Raw genomic sequence first — 21,609 nt, forward strand, 5'->3', positions numbered from 1 at the left:
AACAAGGAATATGGGTTCTCCTGAGGGCCAGCAGAGAGAACAAGGAAAGTCGGTATGGCTGCAGAGCCAGGCTTTGGAGCATGTTCCTCTTTCACCTCTTTTCCTGCCCTTTGCTTTTCCCTGGGGAGATAGCAAGGGGCACCTCCCGAGCGGTTCCCTCGCTCCCGTTCCGCATCTCGCCCGTGTGTGGCTGTTCGCCAGCTGAGCTCCCCTCCATCCTCCTGGGAGCATGCTCATGCCGTCCAGGCTCTTGTGGGCTGAACCGCGTCTGCAGATGGTTCAGACACATCAAGCAGAATGACCACAGGGCTCATGGCAGCCCACTGGATTCGTGAAGCCAACACAGGGTCAACTGCCGGGAGCACATGGCAGGACACCGACTGCCGTTCAGTTACTGTGCTTGCTGCTTGCTACAAATGGGTCTCGAGGCTACACGTTTTCCGGTGAATCCCGTACACTAACATTCTCTGTGTTTGGAATGCCCTGTGTCGGGGATTTTGGAGGAACATCAGAGACAAAAAGATGATGTGCAAGACATTGGTACCCTTTCCTTCCTTCCTTCTTCGACGGCCTTCAGTAACTTCTTCCTGCTCTTCAGAAGCCCTTCCGTGGCTGTGGCTGCAGCAGGATTTCCTGCCATGAGGAGCTGCTGCCCACAGGGCCCTGGCGCTTCGGGGGCCCTTGGTCGATGATGGGGCGTGGGCAGCATGGAAAGGCAGCAGAAGAAGGGAGAGAAAGCAGCACTGGGAGACTGTGTCAGGGAAATCAGAATTTATTACTTTTTTGTTTTCAATTAATGGAAGTTGGAGCCCTGCTACTGCTGCGGGTGGTGTGGTCTCTTGCAGGACGGGGGAGAGTCCTGGGGGCTGGGGGCCCTCCGCTTTGGGGGACGCCGGGGCCCCTCGGGTGAGCGGTCCCTGTCCCGGCGGGGAGAATTCTCCTGGTGGGATGGCCTCTTGCAGGGCCGGGGAGAGTCCCGGGGGCCGGGGGCCCTTCGCTTTGCGGGGCGCTGGGGCCTCCTGCGTGAGCAGTTCCTGTCCCGGCCGGGAGCAGAGGGTCCTGCCGCCGCCTCCCCCGGCTCCTGGAGCTGCTCCTGCTCTGCAGGGATGGGCACAGATGGGGGGCGTTCAGGACCCCTTCGGAGGGCAGCCTCCGACATGCCAACGTCCTCCTCAACTTCGGCACTTGAAGGGCTTCTGGAGGAGGCCAAGTTGGGGGTAGGAGTCCCCACCCAGGAGCTGCTGGAGCTGGAGCCGGCTGCACGGCTCTCATCTTCCTCCTGGTCAGTGGGGGAGCGCAGCAGCCTCTGGGCCTCCTGGCTGCACCGGCGCGCAATGATGTCAATGACACCACGCACCAGTGGTGCTGCATGTTCCTCGAGCTCGACCTGCAGCCTCTGGACCATGAGTTCCTCATCGGGACCATAGAGGCACAGGCAGTGCAGGATGATGTGCTCTGCAGCATTCACCACCCACCACCGTGCCCCATATATTGCCTCCAGCTCCTGGCGCAGCCAAGGCAGCACGGGATCGAGGAGACGCTGTTCACTTTGGAAAAGTCCTGCCCAGACCTCGGGCAGGAGGCCACCCACGGCAGACCCGGCATCTGTCCTCGCAGCCCTCTGCTCAGCTGGGGACAGCATCCCCTGTGGAAAGGATGGAGGGGATGCCACCGGGGCCTGGGGGCTGTTTTCGTCCGGGTGGCCGGGAGCTCTGTCTTCCTGGCTTCTGTCATCTGGCAACTCTTCACAGACTGTGAGGACGACATAGTCTGGATGATCACTTTCTCCTGAGACAGGAAACCTGACAGTCCCTATTAGTCTTCTGCAGAGAGGGCACTCTGGTTTCCTCACTGCCCAATGAAGGATGCAGCGCAGGCAGAACTGGTGGCCACAGGGCAGCGCATAAGCGACATCATCTCGAGCGTCATGGCAAATGGGGCAGATCCATTCTGTCTCAGTCGCCATGTTTGTGCTCGACGGAAGGTTGGGAAGAGCTGAGGGTGAGGAGCCGCCTATCCTCGCTGGTTCTGGCGCTGCCAAAGGGTGTGATGCACTGCAAAATGGAGAGAGGCCACGGTCACTTGCTGTCGCAGGGAGAGGAAGGAAGGGGAGAAAGAAACGCTGAGGTCCTTTGAAAATTACACCCTCCCATCTCCCCAAGCCCCACTCCCTGCCCCATGGCCACCCCAGGGGGACGTTGCCCCGCACAGCTCACCTGCTCTCTTGCAAGCTCGCACTGCGGTGCCCGGCTGCCTGAACCAGGCAGAGCTGGGAAACACAGAGGATGGCTCTGGAATGGGCACGGAGAGCTGCAGACAGCAGCCCCCAGAGCACCAGCCAGCACCAGGGGAAGCCTCGCTCCACACTCCAGACCTCACAGGCACGTCTGCCAGGAGGCCAGGCACGAGCCAGACTGGGCCACGCTCTGCCGGCGCCCCGGGGTGGGCAGCGAGGGATGCCAGGTTACAGTCCGTTGCTGGGTGACGTCACAGTCCCCTGTCCAGATGACATCACCCTCCACCTTACGGTGACGTCACAGTGGGCCGACTGCCTCCACAGCACTCCCCCCTCAGCACTTCTGTATGTTTCCAAAGAAAGTGAGGAGCGTTTCAAACAGCATCAAGTTGTTTTACTGAATCGTTCACGTGTACCATGACTTTGATTTTCTCAGTAACCTGGTGGTTGGAGACCGATGAAGCTCTTACATCAGACTGCGCACCAGACTCCATGTCAAAAAGAAACTTCACCTGGAGAAAGAGAAAGGCTCTTTGCCTGCTAAGGTGGGCACATGGGTGGCCACTTGGAAGGGAAGTCACCAGAAGAAAGGAGAGAAAGCGAGGCGGGAGGAAGTTTGGGAGGAGAGGATTAAAAAAAGTATTACTTTAGAATTTACCAGCTCATATGCATCACTCCTGGCATCAACTTTGATTGCCTGCATGTCTTTATACAAGTGTTGATGAGGACAGGTCATAATGGTGCCGTTGCTACCACAATAAGTACAGCCCCTGTCAGCATTTGCCAAGTAAAATCCGATATTCAGCCTTGTTACACGGTTGTAATAATGCTCCAAAGGGAGCGTGAAAGGCTGATGTGGAAGTGTATGTGCTTCTTCCCTTTGTTACTCCCAAAGGCTTATTATTTCATCAAGTGTCTATTGTTTATGAACAAAAGTAAACTAGTTTACTGAGGAACAATGCACTGGGACACAGATCGGTTTAAAAGAAACTAACCTGGATAACACACTCGATCAAACTTCTTTTTTAAAAGAGGTTTTAGAAAAAATATTTTTTTAAATGGCCACAAGTTGTCTATTTCTGGATCAACGAACATTTTTCCAAATTATCTCCCAGCCATGTACAAAGCTAATAACGTGTGACACTTCTAAGACATCTATCCAAAGGAATTGAATTTGATTAGATGTAAAACAAGGGATTTTTTCTCTTCCAGGACTTTTAAGTCATCAACCAAAAATGACATACAAAAACCTGAGAAGATGTGACGTTTGTTAGCTGAGAGACCGAAAACTGCTAGTTAAGAATCAAGATTCAGCTTAAAATGTCTTCCCTAAATTTATCGATTGGTATGAAGAGCTTAGAGAAGACAAATCAAAACAAAAAAACCCCACCCCAACTATAGTATTTTAAGGCCAAACCTAACAGTTTCTCAACAGGCCTCTGAACTTTGTAGAAAAACACTTTTCCGAACCATCCATTGAATTCTTGGACACATAATGCACAGTGTTTTAAGCCTTTGATTCAGTATGCCTAAAACGAAGTGAAATCCTTACAATGTGTACTGCTGTTACACCGATCAAGTGCAGGGAGATGATCTTAAATAGCTGCTCTTGAATCAGAGCTGAGCTTCGTTGGGATATCTCCTAACATAGCCCATTATTAACATTACTCCATGGAAAATAACAAGTATACCATGGATATATATATCCACGGAAAATACCAGACATGCTGTCAACTAAATGGATTGAAATCCCTTTGCCTGCTTCAAAATGCAAGAGTTAGTGGAATATGGAGCTCACCACAGATGAGCCTTGTTTCCTGCTGAACGGAAGCAGTCTTGCCCTTTGAAGGCTTTTGGGGACTGAGGCGAGTTAGTCCTCTCAGAGGGATTGTGGAGGAGCATCCCTTCCAATATGGGGAAAAAGCACAGCCTCAGGAAAGATGCTTGGCGCGGTCATTTAGGAGTCTATCAAGACTATCAAGATAAAGAATTAATTTGCCTTTTACATCTCTGTTGTGTTTTCTTCTGTATGTTTACACTGTGCCATGAAAAACTGTCTGTCCTCAACGTGGCATCAGGGGAAATGCTGAGCGACCAAGTGTTGCTTTTTAATACTGTTCCTCTCTGGTTTCAGGAGCTGCCCCGCGAGGCACGCTCAAGCAGCGGTGACTTAGGATGGAAGCCCACTCCTTGCAGAGAAACCTGTGCTTCCAGGTAGAGAACTGAAGGATTGAGAAGGAATGGGAAATGAGTTGCTAACTCCGCTGGGAACAAATTGTAAGCCCAGTTCCAATGACAACACTACTTCAGAGGGGTTTCAGTGGATTAAGGAGGGGGCAAAAAACACTCAGGAGGCTTGTGTCCCTTTTCCTCTCAGCTCACAGGGCCACCAAAGCCACCATGACCTCAGACCTTCCCTTCTGTGTATCACCTTTTCTGAGCTACTCTGCTTTCATGCAGCATTCCTTCCTGAGGCATTCCTCTGATCTTGGCAAGAATGCATTGCTTGTTGGAGATGGTTTGCTTTGATTATTAGGGTCCGATGGGAGGAAAAAAGAGTGGTCATGGGAATTATCTGGTCCTTCTTTGGCCTCTCCCATGTAAGAAAGGAGAAGGGCCAAGCAATATGACAAATAATCTTATCCTTTTATTGTTTCGATCGTGTGGCACCCCTGCTCTGCAGGCAGAGTCTGTCCAGCCCGAAACCTCTGCTGCAAACGGTATCAGCAAATCTCAGTAAGGCTGCAAAGCTCCAAGCAAGGAGGGGAGGGAGATTTTTATTTCCAACTGAAATTGTTTACGGCCATTCACGTGCATGCTGTCATATCCACCTCTTTGCAAGCAGCTAAATGTGTATTCCCACCTAGTCTGGGCAAAATTTTCAGAGGTGAGACAGAGGACAAGACACACAACCTTTGGAGGCCTCTTCACATCTCCAGGATTGTCCCTGCCTGAGTGTCCTGAGAAGTTGCACATAGATGTGATCTGGATGAAGTGTGAGTGCGAGTGTCATCAACACCTGCCGTTCTCACAGCCTTTTTTCTGCCAGTCCTGAGGCACCATGCTCAGGTGTTCCATTTCATACTTGGTCATACCAATAACCAAACCACTGAACCACTCCTCCTAGGAGAAGACTGAGGAGGTCTCTGGTTCAACCAGTGGCTCAGGGCAAAGGATGTTACATGATGAACAATGAGGATAGACATATATCTATATATCCATATAGATACATGGTCAATGAATATAGTCCTGGATGCTCTGGGTTGTTGCCTCTCAGGTCTCAGAGGCTGGCCTGCAGGCTCAGGGATCCCACCTCCTCTCTGGACAACCCAGTCCTGTGCTTCACGGTCCTCAGAAATATTTTGATTTTGGTTGCTTATCTCCAGTCTGAACCTCTCTAGTCTCAGGAGTTGCCTCTGTCTCTCACCTTCTAACCTTCCAGTGCTGGGAAAAGCCTGTCCCCATCTCCTTGATGCCTTCCCCATGGGAACCAAGTGTGCTGTGAGGTGCCCCGACACCTTCTCTGCTCCATGCTGAGCGAATCCGAGCCCCACAGACCCTCCTTTGCCTCCCCTGAGCCCCTCAGGTTTGGCAACCTGTCTCTGGGAGCCATAGTGCCCGGATGAAGCCTGATGGATGTTGAGCAGAGGGGATCACCCTTGTGCTTTCTGTCTAGGGCTGGAAGACAGGAGAAGACCTGCCAGAGTGAGCCCAGTGCTGCCTGGGACTGCCCGTGGGAGGAAGCAGGGGAGCCCAGAGGGCTGACCAGCAGTGCTGGAGTGTGGGGACAGTCTGTGGGACTTTGTCCTGCAACCTCGCAGGGAGGCCTGAGTTGTTAACAAGTGCACCCTCTTCCATCATGTGCCTGGAGATGAGTGCCCTGGCCAGAGTCGGGTTCTGATGGGTTCCGCTGTCACCTAGCGACTAGAACCAGGCACCCATCGCCTGGCATCCAGTCCCACTCAGCTGGTTGGCACCTGCATTCCAGCTGAGCACCTTGCGAGGCTGGAGTGCTGAGCGAGCAGTGGTGGTTGTGTCCTTGTTGGGGAGTTGCTTCGTGCAACTCTCCATTCCAATCGCCAAGCGATCAAAGGCTTTTCCCCGGCCCTGCCAGCTGCAGGCAGCCGGGGCACCCAGGAGGCGCGCTCGCAGCAGCAGAGGTGAGCTGTGCAGGGACACCTGGCCCTGGGGTGGGAGCTGGGAGGGTTTCCTTCTGGAGGGACCTGGGCATTTCTTCCACCCCTCCCCAGGCCAGCCAACAATTGTGGCCTCTCTTCTTCTTCCAGAGTGACAGCCGCTGCTGCAGCGCCAGTGAGAGGGAGCAATTCACCATCCCCAGCTCCCTCCAGCCCACCGCAGGGAGCGTGGAGATCATGGCCGCAGAGGTGGAGGACCGCTGTCCAGTGTGCCTGGACAGCTTTGAGGACGCTGCCTCTGTGGTGCCATGCCTCCACCGCTTCTGTTACCAGTGCATCCTGCGGTGGGCTCAGAGTAAGCCCCAGTGCCCCCTCTGCAAGAGGAGAGTGCAATCCATCGTGCACTTGGTGCAGGCAGATGATGACTTTGAGGAGGTCGTCGTCAGACCATCAGCGGGGTCGGCGTCAGCCGGCCGCCGCCGGGCAGCAGGAGCACTTGGGCACCCAGCCCCTGGCAGCCCCCCTCGCCCTGCAGAAGCCCAGCCGCTGGTGGAGGAGTCGGGGCCCAGGGCTCTGCCGGGTGGCCTCCAGCCGCACACGTGGGCATCTCTTTTTGATGACCACCCGGCTCTGCTCCAACGCTTCCAGCCCTGGCTGCACGAGCAGCTGGGGCTGGTATTTGCTGCGGAGCCTTCGACAGCAGCCGTGATGGAAGACCTCGTCATGGCTGTGCTGGGCCTCTTCGGGCTGCACGAGGAGGTGCTGGTGCGGCTGCTGCAGGTGAGCCTCCAGGACCGCGCGGCGGCATTCGTGCACCAGCTCATCGGTGTCGCTGTGCAGCGCTGCAGCGCGGAGGCCCACCGCCTGCTGGGGCTGGAGGATGCTCCTGCTGCCCGGGAGCGGGAAGCCATCCCCGTGGCTGCCCCTCGTCCCGCCACCTCCCAAAGGGGCTCTCCTGCCCGTGGTCCAGCCCCTCCAGCAGCGCGGCCGCAGCCGACGAGGAGGAGCGCAGCAGCACCGCCACCGCTGCTCTTCGAGGGGGTCCCGGCAGCCCCCCCAACGCCCCTGTTCCCACCCATGGGGAGCAGGAAGAGCGGCAGGAAGATCCAGTGGAGGCTGTGGCAGGTCCCTCCATTCGCAGCTCAGGCAGGGACCGCTCCCCTGGGGCATCCCGGCGAGCCCCGAAGAGGAGAGCCGGCAGCTGCCAGGACTCCTCCCAGCCCCCTAAGAGGCCACCTCGTCGGCCACACTAAAACCGGCCGCATTAAAACCAGCCCCAAAAGCTGCCACAGCAGACCGGACCAGCAGCTGGGGCACGTGCTGGCCCCACAAATCCATCTCAAGGCTCTCGGTGCTCAAGATCCATCAGGGAAACCACATCTCCTGAAAGCACCTGCAGCTGCTCCTGGGGCAGATGTTTCCAGCCAGGGGGTCTCCAGGCCCAGCCCGTGCCCCACCGCTCATCACCCAGGCCTGGCCTCCTCCTCACCGCACCCTCTGCCCCCCTTCCCGTCCCGGGGCTCTGCTCTCCTACCATCCTACACTGCCAGCGCACAAATCCCTCCTCCTGCACAGAGTCACAACTCGGTGCTGCGCTCTGCATCCCCCTGGGGCCGTACCCTGCCAAGGCAGGAGCACCAAGAACTTCAAGCAGGGGAGCGCCAAGTTCTGGAGCTGGGGAACCAAAGAACTGGAGCCAAAGTTGTGGAGCTGGGGAGCCAAAGATCTGGAGCCGAAGTTCTGGAGCTGGGGAGCCGAAGAACTGGAGCCCAAGTTCTGGAGCTGGGAAGCCAAAGAACTGGAGCCCAAGTTCTGGAGCTGGGGAGCAGACCTGGGACATCCAGGAGACAGAACGGAGTCTTCAGCTGTGTGTCGAGGTGTGCACTCACCAGGGAAACACTACGAGTGTGGAGCTCCAAGAGAACATCTGCTTGATTCAAATGACCGTATCCAGATTCCTTGTGCAGCCTTCCCATGACTGACACACAGAGGGAGAAAGGATCAAACTGAATCCAGGACACCAATCAAGAGAGAAAATAAAAAAGTTGTTAAGAAACTATTTATTTACTTCTCATCCAGATGCTGGAAAAAGCACCATTTATAAGCTCAGCTAAATCATAATGTTTGCATCTCTTTTAGAGGCGATTCCTTTTTGTTTACACAAAACAACGTCCCCTCCAGGTTAATCTGAAGTCGGATTAGACTCATTCCTTTGTTTGCTTGCATTATACTTTTCTCCAGTTGTCTTCTCTGCCTCTCTGCCTCCATCAGATAAACATTGGGATCTTTTCCTGTCAATTAAACTGTACGGCGAGCTTCAAATCACAACTTTTGCTGCCTGTAGATTGTACCAGATGATCCGAAATGTAACAGGAAGTGTTATCTTTCTAGTCCGATGTAGTTTCTATTCCCTGTTGTGTGCTCATGTCTTGTTTTTCGTTTAGTATAAGAGAAATGCATCTTAGAGAAAGTCTTCTTAGCTGAGGCTCTAAAGCTTTTTACCTTTTTTCATATTTAATGATGGAAACCTCATAAAGTCTTAAGAATTTAAAATTCTTGATGAGACATTAAAAGCAGATTCCAAAGCATAGTCTCTAAATTCTGTCCATAACCTGGCATGGCAGAAATCAGAAGTTATTACTTTTTTTTTCTTCAATTAATGGAAGTTGGAGCCCTGCTAGTGCTGCGGGTGGTGTGGTCTCTTGCAGGACGGGGGAGAGTCCTGGGGGCTGGGGGCCCTCCGCTTTGGGGGACGCCGGGGCCCCTCGGGTGAGCGGTCCCTGTCCCGGCGGGGAGAATTCTCCTGGTGGGATGGCCTCTTGCAGGGCCGGGGAGAGTCCCGGGGGCCGGGGGCCCTTCGCTTTGCGGGGCGCTGGGGCCTCCTGCGTGAGCAGTCCCTGTCCCGGCCGGGAGCAGAGGGTCCTGCCGCCGCCTCCCCCGGCTCCTGGAGCTGCTCCTGCTCTGCAGGGATGGGCACAGATGGGGGGCGTTCAGGACCCCTTCGGAGGGCAGCCTCCGACATGCCAACGTCCTCCTCAACTTCGGCACTTGAAGGGCTTCTGGAGGAGGCCAAGTTGGGGGTAGGAGTCCCCACCCAGGAGCTGCTGGAGCTGGAGCCGGCTGCACGGCTCTCATCTTCCTCCTGGTCAGTGGGGGAGCGCAGCAGCCTCTGGGCCTCCTGGCTGCACCGGAGTGCAATGATGTCAATGACACCACGCACCAGTGGTGCTGCATGTTCCTCGAGCTCGACCTGCAGCCTCTGGACCATGAGTTCCTCATCGGGACCATAGAGGCACAGGCAGTGCAGGATGATGTGCTCTGCAGCATTCACCACCCACCACCGTGCCCCATATATTGCCTCCAGCTCCTGGCGCAGCCAAGGCAGCACGGGATCGAGGAGACGCTGTTCACTTTGGAAAAGTCCTGCCCAGACCTCGGGCAGGAGGCCACCCACGGCAGACCCGGCATCTGTCCTCGCAGCCCTCTGCTCAGCTGGGGACAGCATCCCCTGTGGAAAGGATGGAGGGGATGCCACCGGGGGCTGGGGGCTGTTTTCGGCCGGGTGGCCGGGAGCTCTGTCTTCCTGGCTTCTGTCATCTGGCAACTCTTCACAGACTGTGAGGACGACATAGTCTGGATGATCACTTTCTCCTGAGACAGGAAACCTGACAGTCCCTATTAGTCTTCTGCAGAGAGGGCACTCTGGTTTCCTCACTGCCCAATGAAGGATGCAGCGCAGGCAGAACTGGTGGCCACAGGGCAGCGCATAAGCGACATCATCTCGAGCGTCATGGCAAATGGGGCAGATCCATTCTGTCTCAGTCGCCATGTTTGTGCTCGACGGAGGGTTGGGAAGAGCTGAGGGTGAGGAGCCGCCTATCCTCGCTGGTTCTGGCGCTGCCAAAGGGTGTGATGCACTGCAAAATGGAGAGAGGCCATGGTCACTTGCCGGCATGGGGAGGGAAGGGGAGAAAGAAACGCCGAGGTCCTTTGAAAATTACACCCTCCCATCTCCCCAAGCCCCACGGCCATCCCAGGGGGACGCTGCCCCGCACAGCTCACCTGCTCTCTTGCAAGATCGCACTGCGGTGCCCGGCTGCCTGAACCAGGCAGAGCCGGGAAACACAGAGGATGGCTCTGGAATGGGCACGGAGAGCTGCAGACAGCAGCCCCCAGAGCACCAGCCAGCACCAGGGGAAGCCTCGCTCCACGCTCCAGACCTCACAGGCACGTCTGCCAGGAGGCCAGGCACGAGCCAGACTGGGCCACGCTCTGCTGGCGCCCGGGGTGGGCAGCGAGGGATGCCAGGTTACAGTCCGTTGCTGGGTGACGTCACAGTCCCCTGTCCAGATGACATCACCCTCCACCTTACGGTGACGTCACAGTGGGCCGACTGCCTCCGCGGCACTCCCACCTCAGCACTTCTGTATTTTTCCAAAGAAAGTGAGGAGCGTTTCAAACAGCATCAAGTTGTTTTACTGAATCGTTCACGTGTACCATGACTTTGATTTTCTCAGTAACCTGGTGGTTGGAGACTGATGAAGCTCTTACATCAGACTGCGCACCAGACTCCATGTCAAAAAGAAACTTCACCTGGAGAAAGAGAAAGGCTCTTTGCCTGCTAAGGTGGGCACATGGGTGGCCACTTGGAAGGGAAGTCACCAGAAGAAAGGAGAGAAAGCGAGGCGGGAGGAAGTTTGGGAGGAGAGGATTAAAAAAAGTATTACTTTAGAATTTACCAGCTCATATGCATCACTCCTGGCATCAACTTTGATTGCCTGCATGTCTTTATACAAGTGTTGATGAGGACAGGTCATAATGGTGCCGTTGCTACCACAATAAGTACAGCCCCTGTCAGCATTTGCCAAGTAAAATCCGATATTCAGCCTTGTTACACGGTTGTAATAATGCTCCAAAGGGAGCGTGTAAGGCTGATGTGGAAGTGTATGTGCTTCTTCCCTTTGTTACTCCCAAAGGCTTATTATTTCATCAAGTGTCTATTGTTTATGAACAAAAGTAAACTAGTTTACTGAGGAACAATGCACTGGGACACAGATCGGTTTAAAAGAAACTAACCTGGATAACACAGTCGATCAAACTTCTTTTTTAAAAGAGGTTTTAGAAAAATATTTTTTTAAATGGCCACAAGTTGTCTATTTCTGGATCAACGAACATTTTTCCAAATTATCTCCCAGCCATGTACAAAGCTAATAACGTGTGACACTTCTAAGACATCTATCCAAAGGAATTGAATTTGATTAGATGTAAAACAAGGGATTTTTCTCTTCCAGGACTTTTAAGTCATCAACCAAAAATGACATACAAAAACCTGAGAAGATGTGACGTTTGTTAGCTGAGAGACCGAAAACTGCTAGTTAAGAATCAAGATTCAGCTTAAAATGTCTTCCCTAAATTTATCGATTGGTATGAAGAGCTTAGAGAAGACAAATCAAAACAAAAAAACCCCACCCCAACTATAGTATTTTAAGGCCAAACCTAACAGTTTCTCAACAGGCCTCTGAACTTTGTAGAAAAACACTTTTCCGAACCATCCATTGAATTCTTGGACACATAATGCACAGTGTTTTAAGCCTTTGATTTCAGTATGCCTAAAACGAAGTGAAATCCTTACAATGTGTACTGCTGTTACACCGATCAAGTGCAGGGAGATGATCTTAAATAGCTGCTCTTGAATCAGAGCTGAGCTTCGTTGGGATATCTCCTAACATAGCCCATTATTAACATTACTCCATGGAAAATAACAAGTATACCATGGATATATATATCCACGGAAAATACCAGACATGCTGTCAACTAAATGGATTGAAATCCCTTTGCCTGCTTCAAATGCAAGAGTTAGTGGAATATGGAGCTCACCACAGATGAGCCTTGTTTCCTGCTGAACGGAAGCAGTCTTGCCCTTTGAAGGCTTTTGGGGACTGAGGCGAGTTAGTCCTCTCAGAGGGATTGTGGAGGAGCATCCCTTCCAATATGGGGAAAAAGCACAGCCTCAGGAAAGATGCTTGGCGCGGTCATTTAGGAGTCTATCAAGACTATCAAGATAAAGAATTAATTTGCCTTTTACATCTCTGTTGTGTTTTCTTCTGTATGTTTACACTGTGCCATGAAAAACTGTCTGTCCTCAACGTGGCATCAGGGGAAATGCTGAGCGACCAAGTGTTGCTTTTAATACTGTTCCTCTCTGGTTTCAGGAGCTGCCCCGCGAGGCACGCTCAAGCAGCGGTGACTTAGGATGGAAGCCCACTCCTTGCAGAGAAACCTGTGCTTCCAGGTAGAGAACTGAAGGATTGAGAAGGAATGGGAAATGAGTTGCTAACTCCGCTGGGAACAAATTGTAAGCCCAGTTCCAATGACAACACTACTTCAGAGGGGTTTCAGTGGATTAAGGAGGGGGCAAAAAAACACTCAGGAGGCTTGTGTCCCTTTTCCTCTCAGCTCACAGGGCCACCAAAGCCACCATGACCTCAGACCTTCCCTTCTGTGTATCACCTTTTCTGAGCTACTCTGCTTTCATGCAGCATTCCTTCCTGAGGCATTCCTCTGATCTTGGCAAGAATGCATTGCTTGTTGGAGATGGTTTGCTTTGATTATTAGGGTCCGATGGGAGGAAAAAAGAGTGGTCATGGGAATTATCTGGTCCTTCTTTGGCCTCTCCCATGTAAGAAAGGAGAAGGGCCAAGCAATATGACAAATAATCTTATCCTTTTATTGTTTCGATCGTGTGGCACCCCTGCTCTGCAGGCAGAGTCTGTCCAGCCCGAAACCTCTGCTGCAAACGGTATCAGCAAATCTCAGTAAGGCTGCAAAGCTCCAAGCAAGGAGGGGAGGGAGATTTTTATTTCCAACTGAAATTGTTTACGGCCATTCACGTGCATGCTGTCATATCCACCTCTTTGCAAGCAGCTAAATGTGTATTCCCACCTAGTCTGGGCAAAATTTTCAGAGGTGAGACAGAGGACAAGACACACAACCTTTGGAGGCCTCTTCACATCTCCAGGATTGTCCCTGCCTGAGTGTCCTGAGAAGTTGCACATAGATGTGATCTGGATGAAGTGTGAGTGCGAGTGTCATCAACACCTGCCGTTCTCACAGCCTTTTTTCTGCCAGTCCTGAGGCACCATGCTCAGGTGTTCCATTTCATACTTGGTCATACCAATAACCAAACCACTGAACCACTCCTCCTAGGAGAAGACTGAGGAGGTCTCTGGTTCAACCAGTGGCTCAGGGCAAAGGATGTTACATGATGAACAATGAGGATAGACATATATCTATATATCCATATAGATACATGGTCAATGAATATAGTCCTGGATGCTCTGGGTTGTTGCCTCTCAGGTCTCAGAGGCTGGCCTGCAGGCTCAGGGATCCCACCTCCTCTCTGGACAACCCAGTCCTGTGCTTCACGGTCCTCAGAAATATTTTGATTTTGGTTGCTTATCTCCAGTCTGAACCTCTCTAGTCTCAGGAGTTGCCTCTGTCTCTCACCTTCTAACCTTCCAGTGCTGGGAAAAGCCTGTCCCCATCTCCTTGATGCCTTCCCCATGGGAACCAAGTGTGCTGTGAGGTGCCCCGACACCTTCTCTGCTCCATGCTGAGCGAATCCGAGCCCCACAGACCCTCCTTTGCCTCCCCTGAGCCCCTCAGGTTTGGCAACCTGTCTCTGGGAGCCATAGTGCCCGGATGAAGCCTGATGGATGTTGAGCAGAGGGGATCACCCTTGTGCTTTCTGTCTAGGGCTGGAAGACAGGAGAAGACCTGCCAGAGTGAGCCCAGTGCTGCCTGGGACTGCCCGTGGGAGGAAGCAGGGGAGCCCAGAGGCTGACCAGCAGTGCTGGAGTGTGGGGACAGTCTGTGGGACTTTGTCCTGCAACCTCGCAGGGAGGCCTGAGTTGTTAACAAGTGCACCCTCTTCCATCATGTGCCTGGAGATGAGTGCCCTGGCCAGAGTCGGGTTCTGATGGGTTCCGCTGTCACCTAGCGACTAGAACCAGGCACCCATCGCCTGGCATCCAGTCCCACTCAGCTGGTTGGCACCTGCATTCCAGCTGAGCACCTTGCGAGGCTGGAGTGCTGAGCGAGCAGTGGTGGTTGTGTCCTTGTTGGGGAGTTGCTTCGTGCAACTCTCCATTCCAAACGCCAAGCGATCAAAGGCTTTTCCCCGGCCCTGCCAGCTGCAGGCAGCCGGGGCACCCAGGAGGCGCGCTCGCAGCAGCAGAGGTGAGCTGTGCGGGGACACCTGGCCCTGGGGTGGGAGCTGGGAGGGTTTCCTTCTGGAGGGACCTGGGCATTTCTTCCACCCCTCCCCAGGCCAGCCAACAATTGTGGCCTCTCTTCTTCTTCCAGAGTGACAGCCGCTGCTGCAGCGCCAGTGAGAGGGAGCAATTCACCATCCCCAGCTCCCTCCAGCCCACCGCAGGGAGCGTGGAGATCATGGCCGCAGAGGTGGAGGACCGCTGTCCAGTGTGCCTGGACAGCTTTGAGGACGCTGCCTCTGTGGTGCCATGCCTCCACCGCTTCTGTTACCAGTGCATCCTGCGGTGGGCTCAGAGTAAGCCCCAGTGCCCCCTCTGCAAGAGGAGAGTGCAATCCATCGTGCACTTGGTGCAGGCAGATGATGACCTTTGAGGAGGTCGTCGTCAGACCATCAGCGGGGTCGGCGTCAGCCGGCCGCCGCCGGGCAGCAGGAGCACTCAGGCACCCAGCCCCTGGCAGCCCCCCTCGCCCTGCAGAAGCCCAGCCGCTGGTGGAGGAGTCGGGGCCCAGGGCTCTGCCGGGTGGCCTCCAGCCGCACACGTGGGCATCTCTTTTTGATGACCACCCGGCTCTGCTCCAACGCTTCCAGCCCTGGCTGCACGAGCAGCTGGGGCTGGTATTTGCTGCGGAGCCTTCGACAGCAGCCGTGATGGAAGACCTCATCATGGCTGTGCTGGGCCTCTTCGGGCTGCACGAGGAGGTGCTGGTGCGGCTGCTGCAGGTGAGCCTCCAGGACCGCGCGGCGGCATTCGTGCACCAGCTCATCGGTGTCGCTGTGCAGCGCTGCAGCGCGGAGGCCCACCGCCTGCTGGGGCTGGAGGATGCTCCTGCTGCCCGGGAGCGGGAAGCCATCCCTGTGGCTGCCCCTCGTCCCGCCACCTCCCAAAGGGGCTCTCCTGCCCGTGGTCCAGCCCCCTCCAGCAGCGCGGCCGCAGCCGACGAGGAGGAGCGCAGCAGCACCGCCACCGCTGCTCTTCGAGGGGGTCCCGGCAGCCCCCCCAACGCCCCTGTTCCCACCCATGGGGAGCAGGAAGAGCGGCAGGAAGATCCAGTGGAGGCTGTGGCAGGTCCCTCCATTCGCAGCTCAGGCAGGGACCGCTCCCCTGGGGCATCCCGGCGAGCCCCGAAGAGGAGAGCCGGCAGCTGCCAGGACTCCTCCCAGCCCCCTAAGAGGCCACCTCGTCGGCCACACTAAAACCGGCCACATTAAAACCAGCCCCAAAAGCTGCCACAGCAGACCGGACCAGCAGCTGGGGCACGTGCTGGCCCCACAAATCCATCTCAAGGCTCTCGGTGCTCAAGATCCATCAGGGAAACCACATCTCCTGAAAGCACCTGCAGCTGCTCCTGGAGCAGATGTTTCCAGCCAGGGGGTCTCCAGGCCCAGCCCGTGCCCCACCGCTCATCACCCCAGGCCTGGCCTCCTCCTCACCGCACCCTCTGCCCCCCTTCCCGTCCCAGGGCTCTGCTCTCCTACCATCCTACACTGCCAGCGCACAAATCCCTCCTCCTGCACAGAGTCACAACTCGGTGCTGCGCTCTGCATCCCCCTGGGGCCGTACCCTGCCAAGGCAGGAGCACCAAGAACTTCAAGCAGGGGAGCGCCAAGTTCTGGAGCTGGGGAACCAAAGAACTGGAGCCAAAGTTGTGGAGCTGGGGAGCCAAAGATCTGGAGCCGAAGTTCTGGAGCTGGGGAGCCGAAGAACTGGAGCCCAAGTTCTGGAGCTGGGAAGCCAAAGAACTGGAGCCCAAGTTCTGGAGCTGGGGAGCCAAAGAACTGGAGCCGAAGTTCTGGAGCTGGGGAGCCGAAGAACTGGAGCCGAAGTTCTGGAGCTGGGAAGCCAAAGAACTGGAGCCCAAGTTCTGGAGCTGGGGTGCAGACCTGGGACATCCAGGAGACAGAACGGAGTCTTCAGCTGTGTGTCGAGGTGTGCACTCACCAGGGAAACACTACGAGTGTGGAGCTCCAAGAGAACATCTGCTTGATTCAAATGACCGTATCCAGATTCCTTGTGCAGCCTTCCATGACTGACACACAGAGGGAGAAAGGATCAAACTGAATCCAGGACACCAATCAAGAGAGAAAATAAAAAAGTTGTTAAGAAACTATTTATTTACTTCTCATCCAGATGCTGGAAAAAGCACCATTTCTAAGCTCAGCTAAATCATAATGTTTGCATCTCTTTTAGAGGCGATTCCTTTTTGTTTACACAAAACAACGTCCCCTCCAGGTTAATCTGAAGTCGGATTAGACTCATTCCTTTGTTTGCTTGCATTATACTTTTCTCCAGTTGTCTTCTCTGCCTCTCTGCCTCCATCAGATAAACATTGGGATCTTTTCCTGTCAATTAAACTGTACGGCGAGCTTCAAATCAGAACTTTTGCTGCCTGTAGATTGTACCAGATGATCCGAAATGTAACAGGAAGTGTTATCTTTCTAGTCCGATGTAGTTTCTATTCCCTGTTGTGTGCTCATGTCTTGTTTTTTCGTTTAGTATAAGAGAAATGCATCTTAGAGAAAGTCTTCTTAGCTGAGGCTCTAAAGCTTTTTACCTTTTTTCATATTTAATGATGGAAACCTCATAACGTCTTAAGAATTTAAAATTCTTGATGAGACATTAAAGCAGATTCCCAAAGCATAGTCCTCTAAAATTCTGTCCATAACCTGGCATGGCAGAAATCAGAAGCTATTACTTTTTTTTTTTTCAATTAATGGAAGTTGGAGCCCTGCTAGTGCTGCGGGTGGTGTGGTCTCTTGCAGGACGGGGGAGAGTCCTGGGGGCTGGGGGCCCTCCGCTTTGGGGGACGCCGGGGCCCCTCGGGTGTGAGCGGTCCCTGTCCCGGCGGGGAGAATTCTCCTGTGGGATGGCCTCTTGCAGGGCCGGGGAGAGTCCGGGGGGCCGGGGGCCCTTCGCTTTGCGGGGCGCTGGGGCCTCCTGCGTGAGCAGTTCCTGTCCCGGCCGGGAGCAGAGGGTCCTGCCGCCGCCTCCCCCGGCTCCTGGAGCTGCTCCTGCTCTGCAGGATGGGCACAGATGGGGGGCGTTTCAGGACCCCTTCGGAGGGCAGCCTCCGACATGCCAACGTCCTCCTCAACTTCGGCACTTGAAGGGCTTCTGGAGGAGGCCAAGTTGGGGGTAGGAGTCCCCACCCAGGAGCTGCTGGAGCTGGAGCCGGCTGCACGGCTCTCATCTTCCTCCTGGTCAGTGGGGGAGCGCAGCAGCCTCTGGGCTCCTGGCTGCACCGGCGCGCAATGATGTCAATGACACCACGCACCAGTGGTGCTGCATGTTCCTCGAGCTCGACCTGCAGCCTCTGGACAATGAGTTCCTCATCGGGACCATAGAGGCACAGGCAGTGCAGGATGATGTGCTCTGCAGCATTCACCACCCACCACCGTGCCCCATATATTGCCTCCAGCTCCTGGCGCAGCCAAGGCAGCACGGGATCGAGGAGACGCTGTTCACTTTGGAAAAGTCCTGCCCAGACCTCGGGCAGGAGGCCACCCACGGCAGACCCGGCATCTGTCCTCGCAGCCCTCTGCTCAGCTGGGGACAGCATCCCCTGTGGAAAGGATGGAGGGGATGCCACCGGGGGCTGGGGGCTGTTTTCGGCCGGGTGGCCGGGAGCTCTGTCTTCCTGGCTTCTGTCATCTGGCAACTCTTCACAGACTGTGAGGATGACATTGTCTGGATTGTCACCTTCTCCTAAAGGAAACCTGATATTCTCTATCTGTCTTCTGCAGAGAGGGCATTCTTGTTTCGTCAATGCCCAACGAAGGATGCAGCGCACGCAGAACTGGTGGCCACAGGGCAGCGCATAAGCGACATCATCTCGAGCGTCACGGCAAATGGGGCAGATCCATTCTGTCTCAGTCGCCATGTTTGTGCTCGACGGAGGGTTGGGAAGAGCTGAGGGTGAGGAGCCGCCTATCCTCGCTGGCTCTGGCGCTGCCAAAGGGTGTGATGCACTGCAAAATGGAGAGAGGCCATGGTCACTTGCTGTCGCAGGGAGAGGAAGGACGGGGAGAAAGAAACGCCGAGGTCCTTTGAAAATTACACCCTCCCATCTCCCCAATACCCACTCCCTGCCCCATGGCCACCCCAGGGGACGTTGCCCCGCACAGCTCACCTGCTCTCTTGCAAGCTCGCACTGCGGTGCCCGGCTGCCTGAACCAGGCAGAGCTGGGAAACACAGAGGATGGCTCTGGAATGGGCACGGAGAGCTGCAGACAGCAGCCCCCAGAGCACCAGCAGCACCAGGGGAAGCCTCGCTCCACGCTCCAGACCTCACAGGCACGTCTGCCAGGAGGCCAGGCACGAGCCAGACTGGGCCCACGCTCTGCCGGCGCCCGGGGTGGGCAGCGAGGGATGCCAGGTTACAGTCCGTTGCTGGGTGACGTCACAGTCCCCTGTCCAGATGACATCACCCTCCACCTTACGGTGACGTCACAGTGGGCCGACTGCCTCCACAGCACTCCCCCCTCAGCACTTCTGTATGTTTCCAAAGAAAGTGAGGAGCGTTTCAAACAGCATCAAGTTGTTTTACTGAATCGTTCACGTGTACCATGACTTTGATTTTCTCAGTAACCTGGTGGTTGGAGACCGATGAAGCTCTTACATCAGACTGCGCACCAGACTCCATGTCAAAAAGAAACTTCACCTGGAGAAAGAGAAAGGCTCTTTGCCTGCTAAGGTGGGCACATGGGTGGCCACTTGGAAGGGAAGTCACCAGAAGAAAGGAGAGAAAGCGAGGCGGGAGGAAGTTCACTGTCTGCCCCTCACTTTTGAGTGACAGCACTTTTCCGAAAATGTACACAAGAGATCTCTTATCCCTGGCGTAAAGGTCACTGGGGGAATTTTCCAGAGTGGTTGGCTAAAACCTGACTCCGCAAAACTCTGTGGGATTTCAGGAGGTGAGAATTTCACCCATAACCATGTGACACCTGTTTCCTTCCTCAAGCTGGACGCTCACAGAGGCTTCAACAGCTGCAGCATCAAAACTTGCTGCAAGACTAATGAACGATCTTTAGGAGAAATTATCACCTTCATTACCTGTTAATACAAAATTTGTCATTAAACTGACCAATCTCATTATGCATTACCCTTTTTATATACAAGACATTAGAAAAATCCGGCTCTCAGAACAAATCCTGAGAATTTTTCACTTAGTCAATTCCAGAGGGTTGGAACAACGCACTTGCCATGCTTAGCTGGAGGAACACCACCCATGACGAAAATACCATTTCAGTAGAGAGTAGATAGCAAATAGACTTGCCATATGACAAGCACTATGTGTCCTGTTTCAGTGTTGGGCTTAGTATGCTCAACTCGAAGGAAGAATTCTGAACGTTCATGGAAAGGTGAACCTAAAATGTAGCAAATAACTTTAAACACTATGATTGAACATCTTACACTATAACATTTTTTTTTTCTACTTTACACATTAACTGAACAAATCAATCTATTCTATAGCCCACATGTCCATCTCGTCTAAAAACCTTTCATGAAGTTCCCAAGAATGTGTGGAAGAAAGGGAAGCAGAAGTTATAAACAAACCAAAACAAATAAAATACCTTCCTTCAGAACTGCATTTTACTAGATAGTCACATATCCCAGCATACCAAGTGTTTAATCTAATTGTTTCTACTAGAAACTTAGGTATGTTGATACCATCAGCCTTATGTGCTGAATTGCTCAACATTTATTATTTCGGTACAAATCACGCTTTCTGGCATCTGTTTGAATTGGTGCCCTCTATAATGTCCATGCATGTTCCTGTCTCTTACTGTTTTCTTTACAGTGAAAACAATACTTACAATTTCTATCCTCAATGCTCACGTAACTCATGCAGTCATTCCCAGTTGGGAGGAGAGGGTTAAAAAAGTATTACTTAGAATTTACCGGCTCATATGCATCACTCCCTGGCATCAACTTTGATTGCCTGCATGTCTTTATACAAGTGTTGATGAGGACAGGTCATAATGGTGCCATTGCTGCCACAATAAGTACAGCCCCTGTCAGCATTTCCCAAGTGAAATCCGATATTCGTCCTTGTTACACGGTTGTAATAATGCTCCAAAGGGAGCGTGAAAGGCTGATGTGGAAGTGTATGTGCTTCTTCCCTTTGTTACTCCCAAAGGCTTATTATTTCATCAAGTGTCTATTGTTTATGAACAAAGTAAACTAGTTTACTGAGGAACAATGCACTGGGACACAGATCGGTTTAAAAGAACTAACCTGATAACACAGTCAATCAACTTCTTTTTTTAAAGAGGTTTTAGAAAAATATTTTTTTAAATGGCCACAAGTTATCTACTTCTGGATCAATGAACATTTTTCCAAATTATCTCCCAGCCCATGTACAAAGCTAATAACGTATGACACTTCTAAGACATCTATCTAACGGAATTGAATTTGATTAGATGTAAAACAAGGGATTTTTTCTCTTCCAGGACTTTTAAGTCATCAACCAAAAATGACATACAAAACCTGAGAAGATGTGACGTTTGTTAGCTGAGAGACCGAAAACTGATAGTTAAGAATCAAGATTCAGCTTAAAATGTCTTCCCTAAATTTATCGATTGGTATGAAGAGCTTAGAGAAGACAAATCAAAACAAAAAAACCCACCCCAACTATAGTATTTTAAGGCCAAACTCAACAGTTTCTCAACAGGCCTCTGAACTTTGTAGAAAAACACTTTTCCGAACCATCCATTGAATTCTTGGACACATAATGCACAGTGTTTAAAGCCTTTAATTTCAGTATGCCTAAACCAAAGTGAAATCCTTACAATGTGTACTACTGTTACACCGATCAGTGCAGGGAGATGATCTTAATAGCTGCTCTTGAATCAGAGCTGAGCTTCGTTGGGATATCTCCTACATAGCCCATTAGTAACATTACTCCATGGAAAATAACAAGTATACCATGGATATATATCACGGACAATACCAGACATGCTGT

At 53.1% G+C, this 21,609-nt stretch overlaps 3 protein-coding genes and 2 pseudogenes across 3 annotated transcripts; 2 read left to right on the forward strand and 3 right to left on the reverse strand.

The window, feature by feature from the left end:
• Positions 1 to 814: 814 nt before the first annotated feature.
• LOC147528761 (uncharacterized) lies at positions 815 to 1,966 on the reverse strand. The gene has a single exon (XM_086612517.1). It carries the CDS (start codon positions 1,964 to 1,966, stop codon positions 815 to 817), a length of 1,152 nt encoding a protein of 383 aa, XP_086468643.1.
• A 4,643-nt stretch (positions 1,967 to 6,609) lies between these two features.
• On the forward strand, positions 6,610 to 7,625 carry LOC147528762 (E3 ubiquitin-protein ligase Topors-like). The gene is given in 2 exon segments (XM_086612518.1): positions 6,610 to 7,327; positions 7,330 to 7,625. Coding segments are annotated over 2 exon segments (1,014 nt in total).
• A 1,424-nt stretch (positions 7,626 to 9,049) lies between these two features.
• Positions 9,050 to 10,201, reverse strand: LOC147528763 (E3 ubiquitin-protein ligase Topors-like). The gene has a single exon (XM_086612519.1). The coding sequence runs from the start codon at positions 10,199 to 10,201 to the stop codon at positions 9,050 to 9,052; it is 1,152 nt and encodes a 383-aa protein (XP_086468645.1).
• Positions 10,202 to 14,823: 4,622 nt separating this feature from the next.
• On the forward strand, positions 14,824 to 15,841 carry LOC147528764 (E3 ubiquitin-protein ligase Topors-like; annotated as a pseudogene).
• A 1,485-nt stretch (positions 15,842 to 17,326) lies between these two features.
• LOC147528765 (E3 ubiquitin-protein ligase Topors-like) lies at positions 17,327 to 18,525 on the reverse strand (annotated as a pseudogene).
• Positions 18,526 to 21,609: the final 3,084 nt, after the last annotated feature.

The sequence above is a fragment of the Tauraco erythrolophus genome, chromosome 5 (assembly GCF_009769465.1).
Source record: "Tauraco erythrolophus isolate bTauEry1 chromosome 5, bTauEry1.pri, whole genome shotgun sequence".
NCBI classification, from domain to species: domain Eukaryota; kingdom Metazoa; phylum Chordata; class Aves; order Musophagiformes; family Musophagidae; genus Tauraco; species Tauraco erythrolophus.

Coding starts and splice junctions, on each gene's coding strand:
- LOC147528761 (XM_086612517.1), bottom strand. CDS start 1,966: ATGGCGACTGAGACAGAATGGATCTGCCCCATTTGCCATGACGCTCGA.
- LOC147528763 (XM_086612519.1), bottom strand. CDS start 10,201: ATGGCGACTGAGACAGAATGGATCTGCCCCATTTGCCATGACGCTCGA.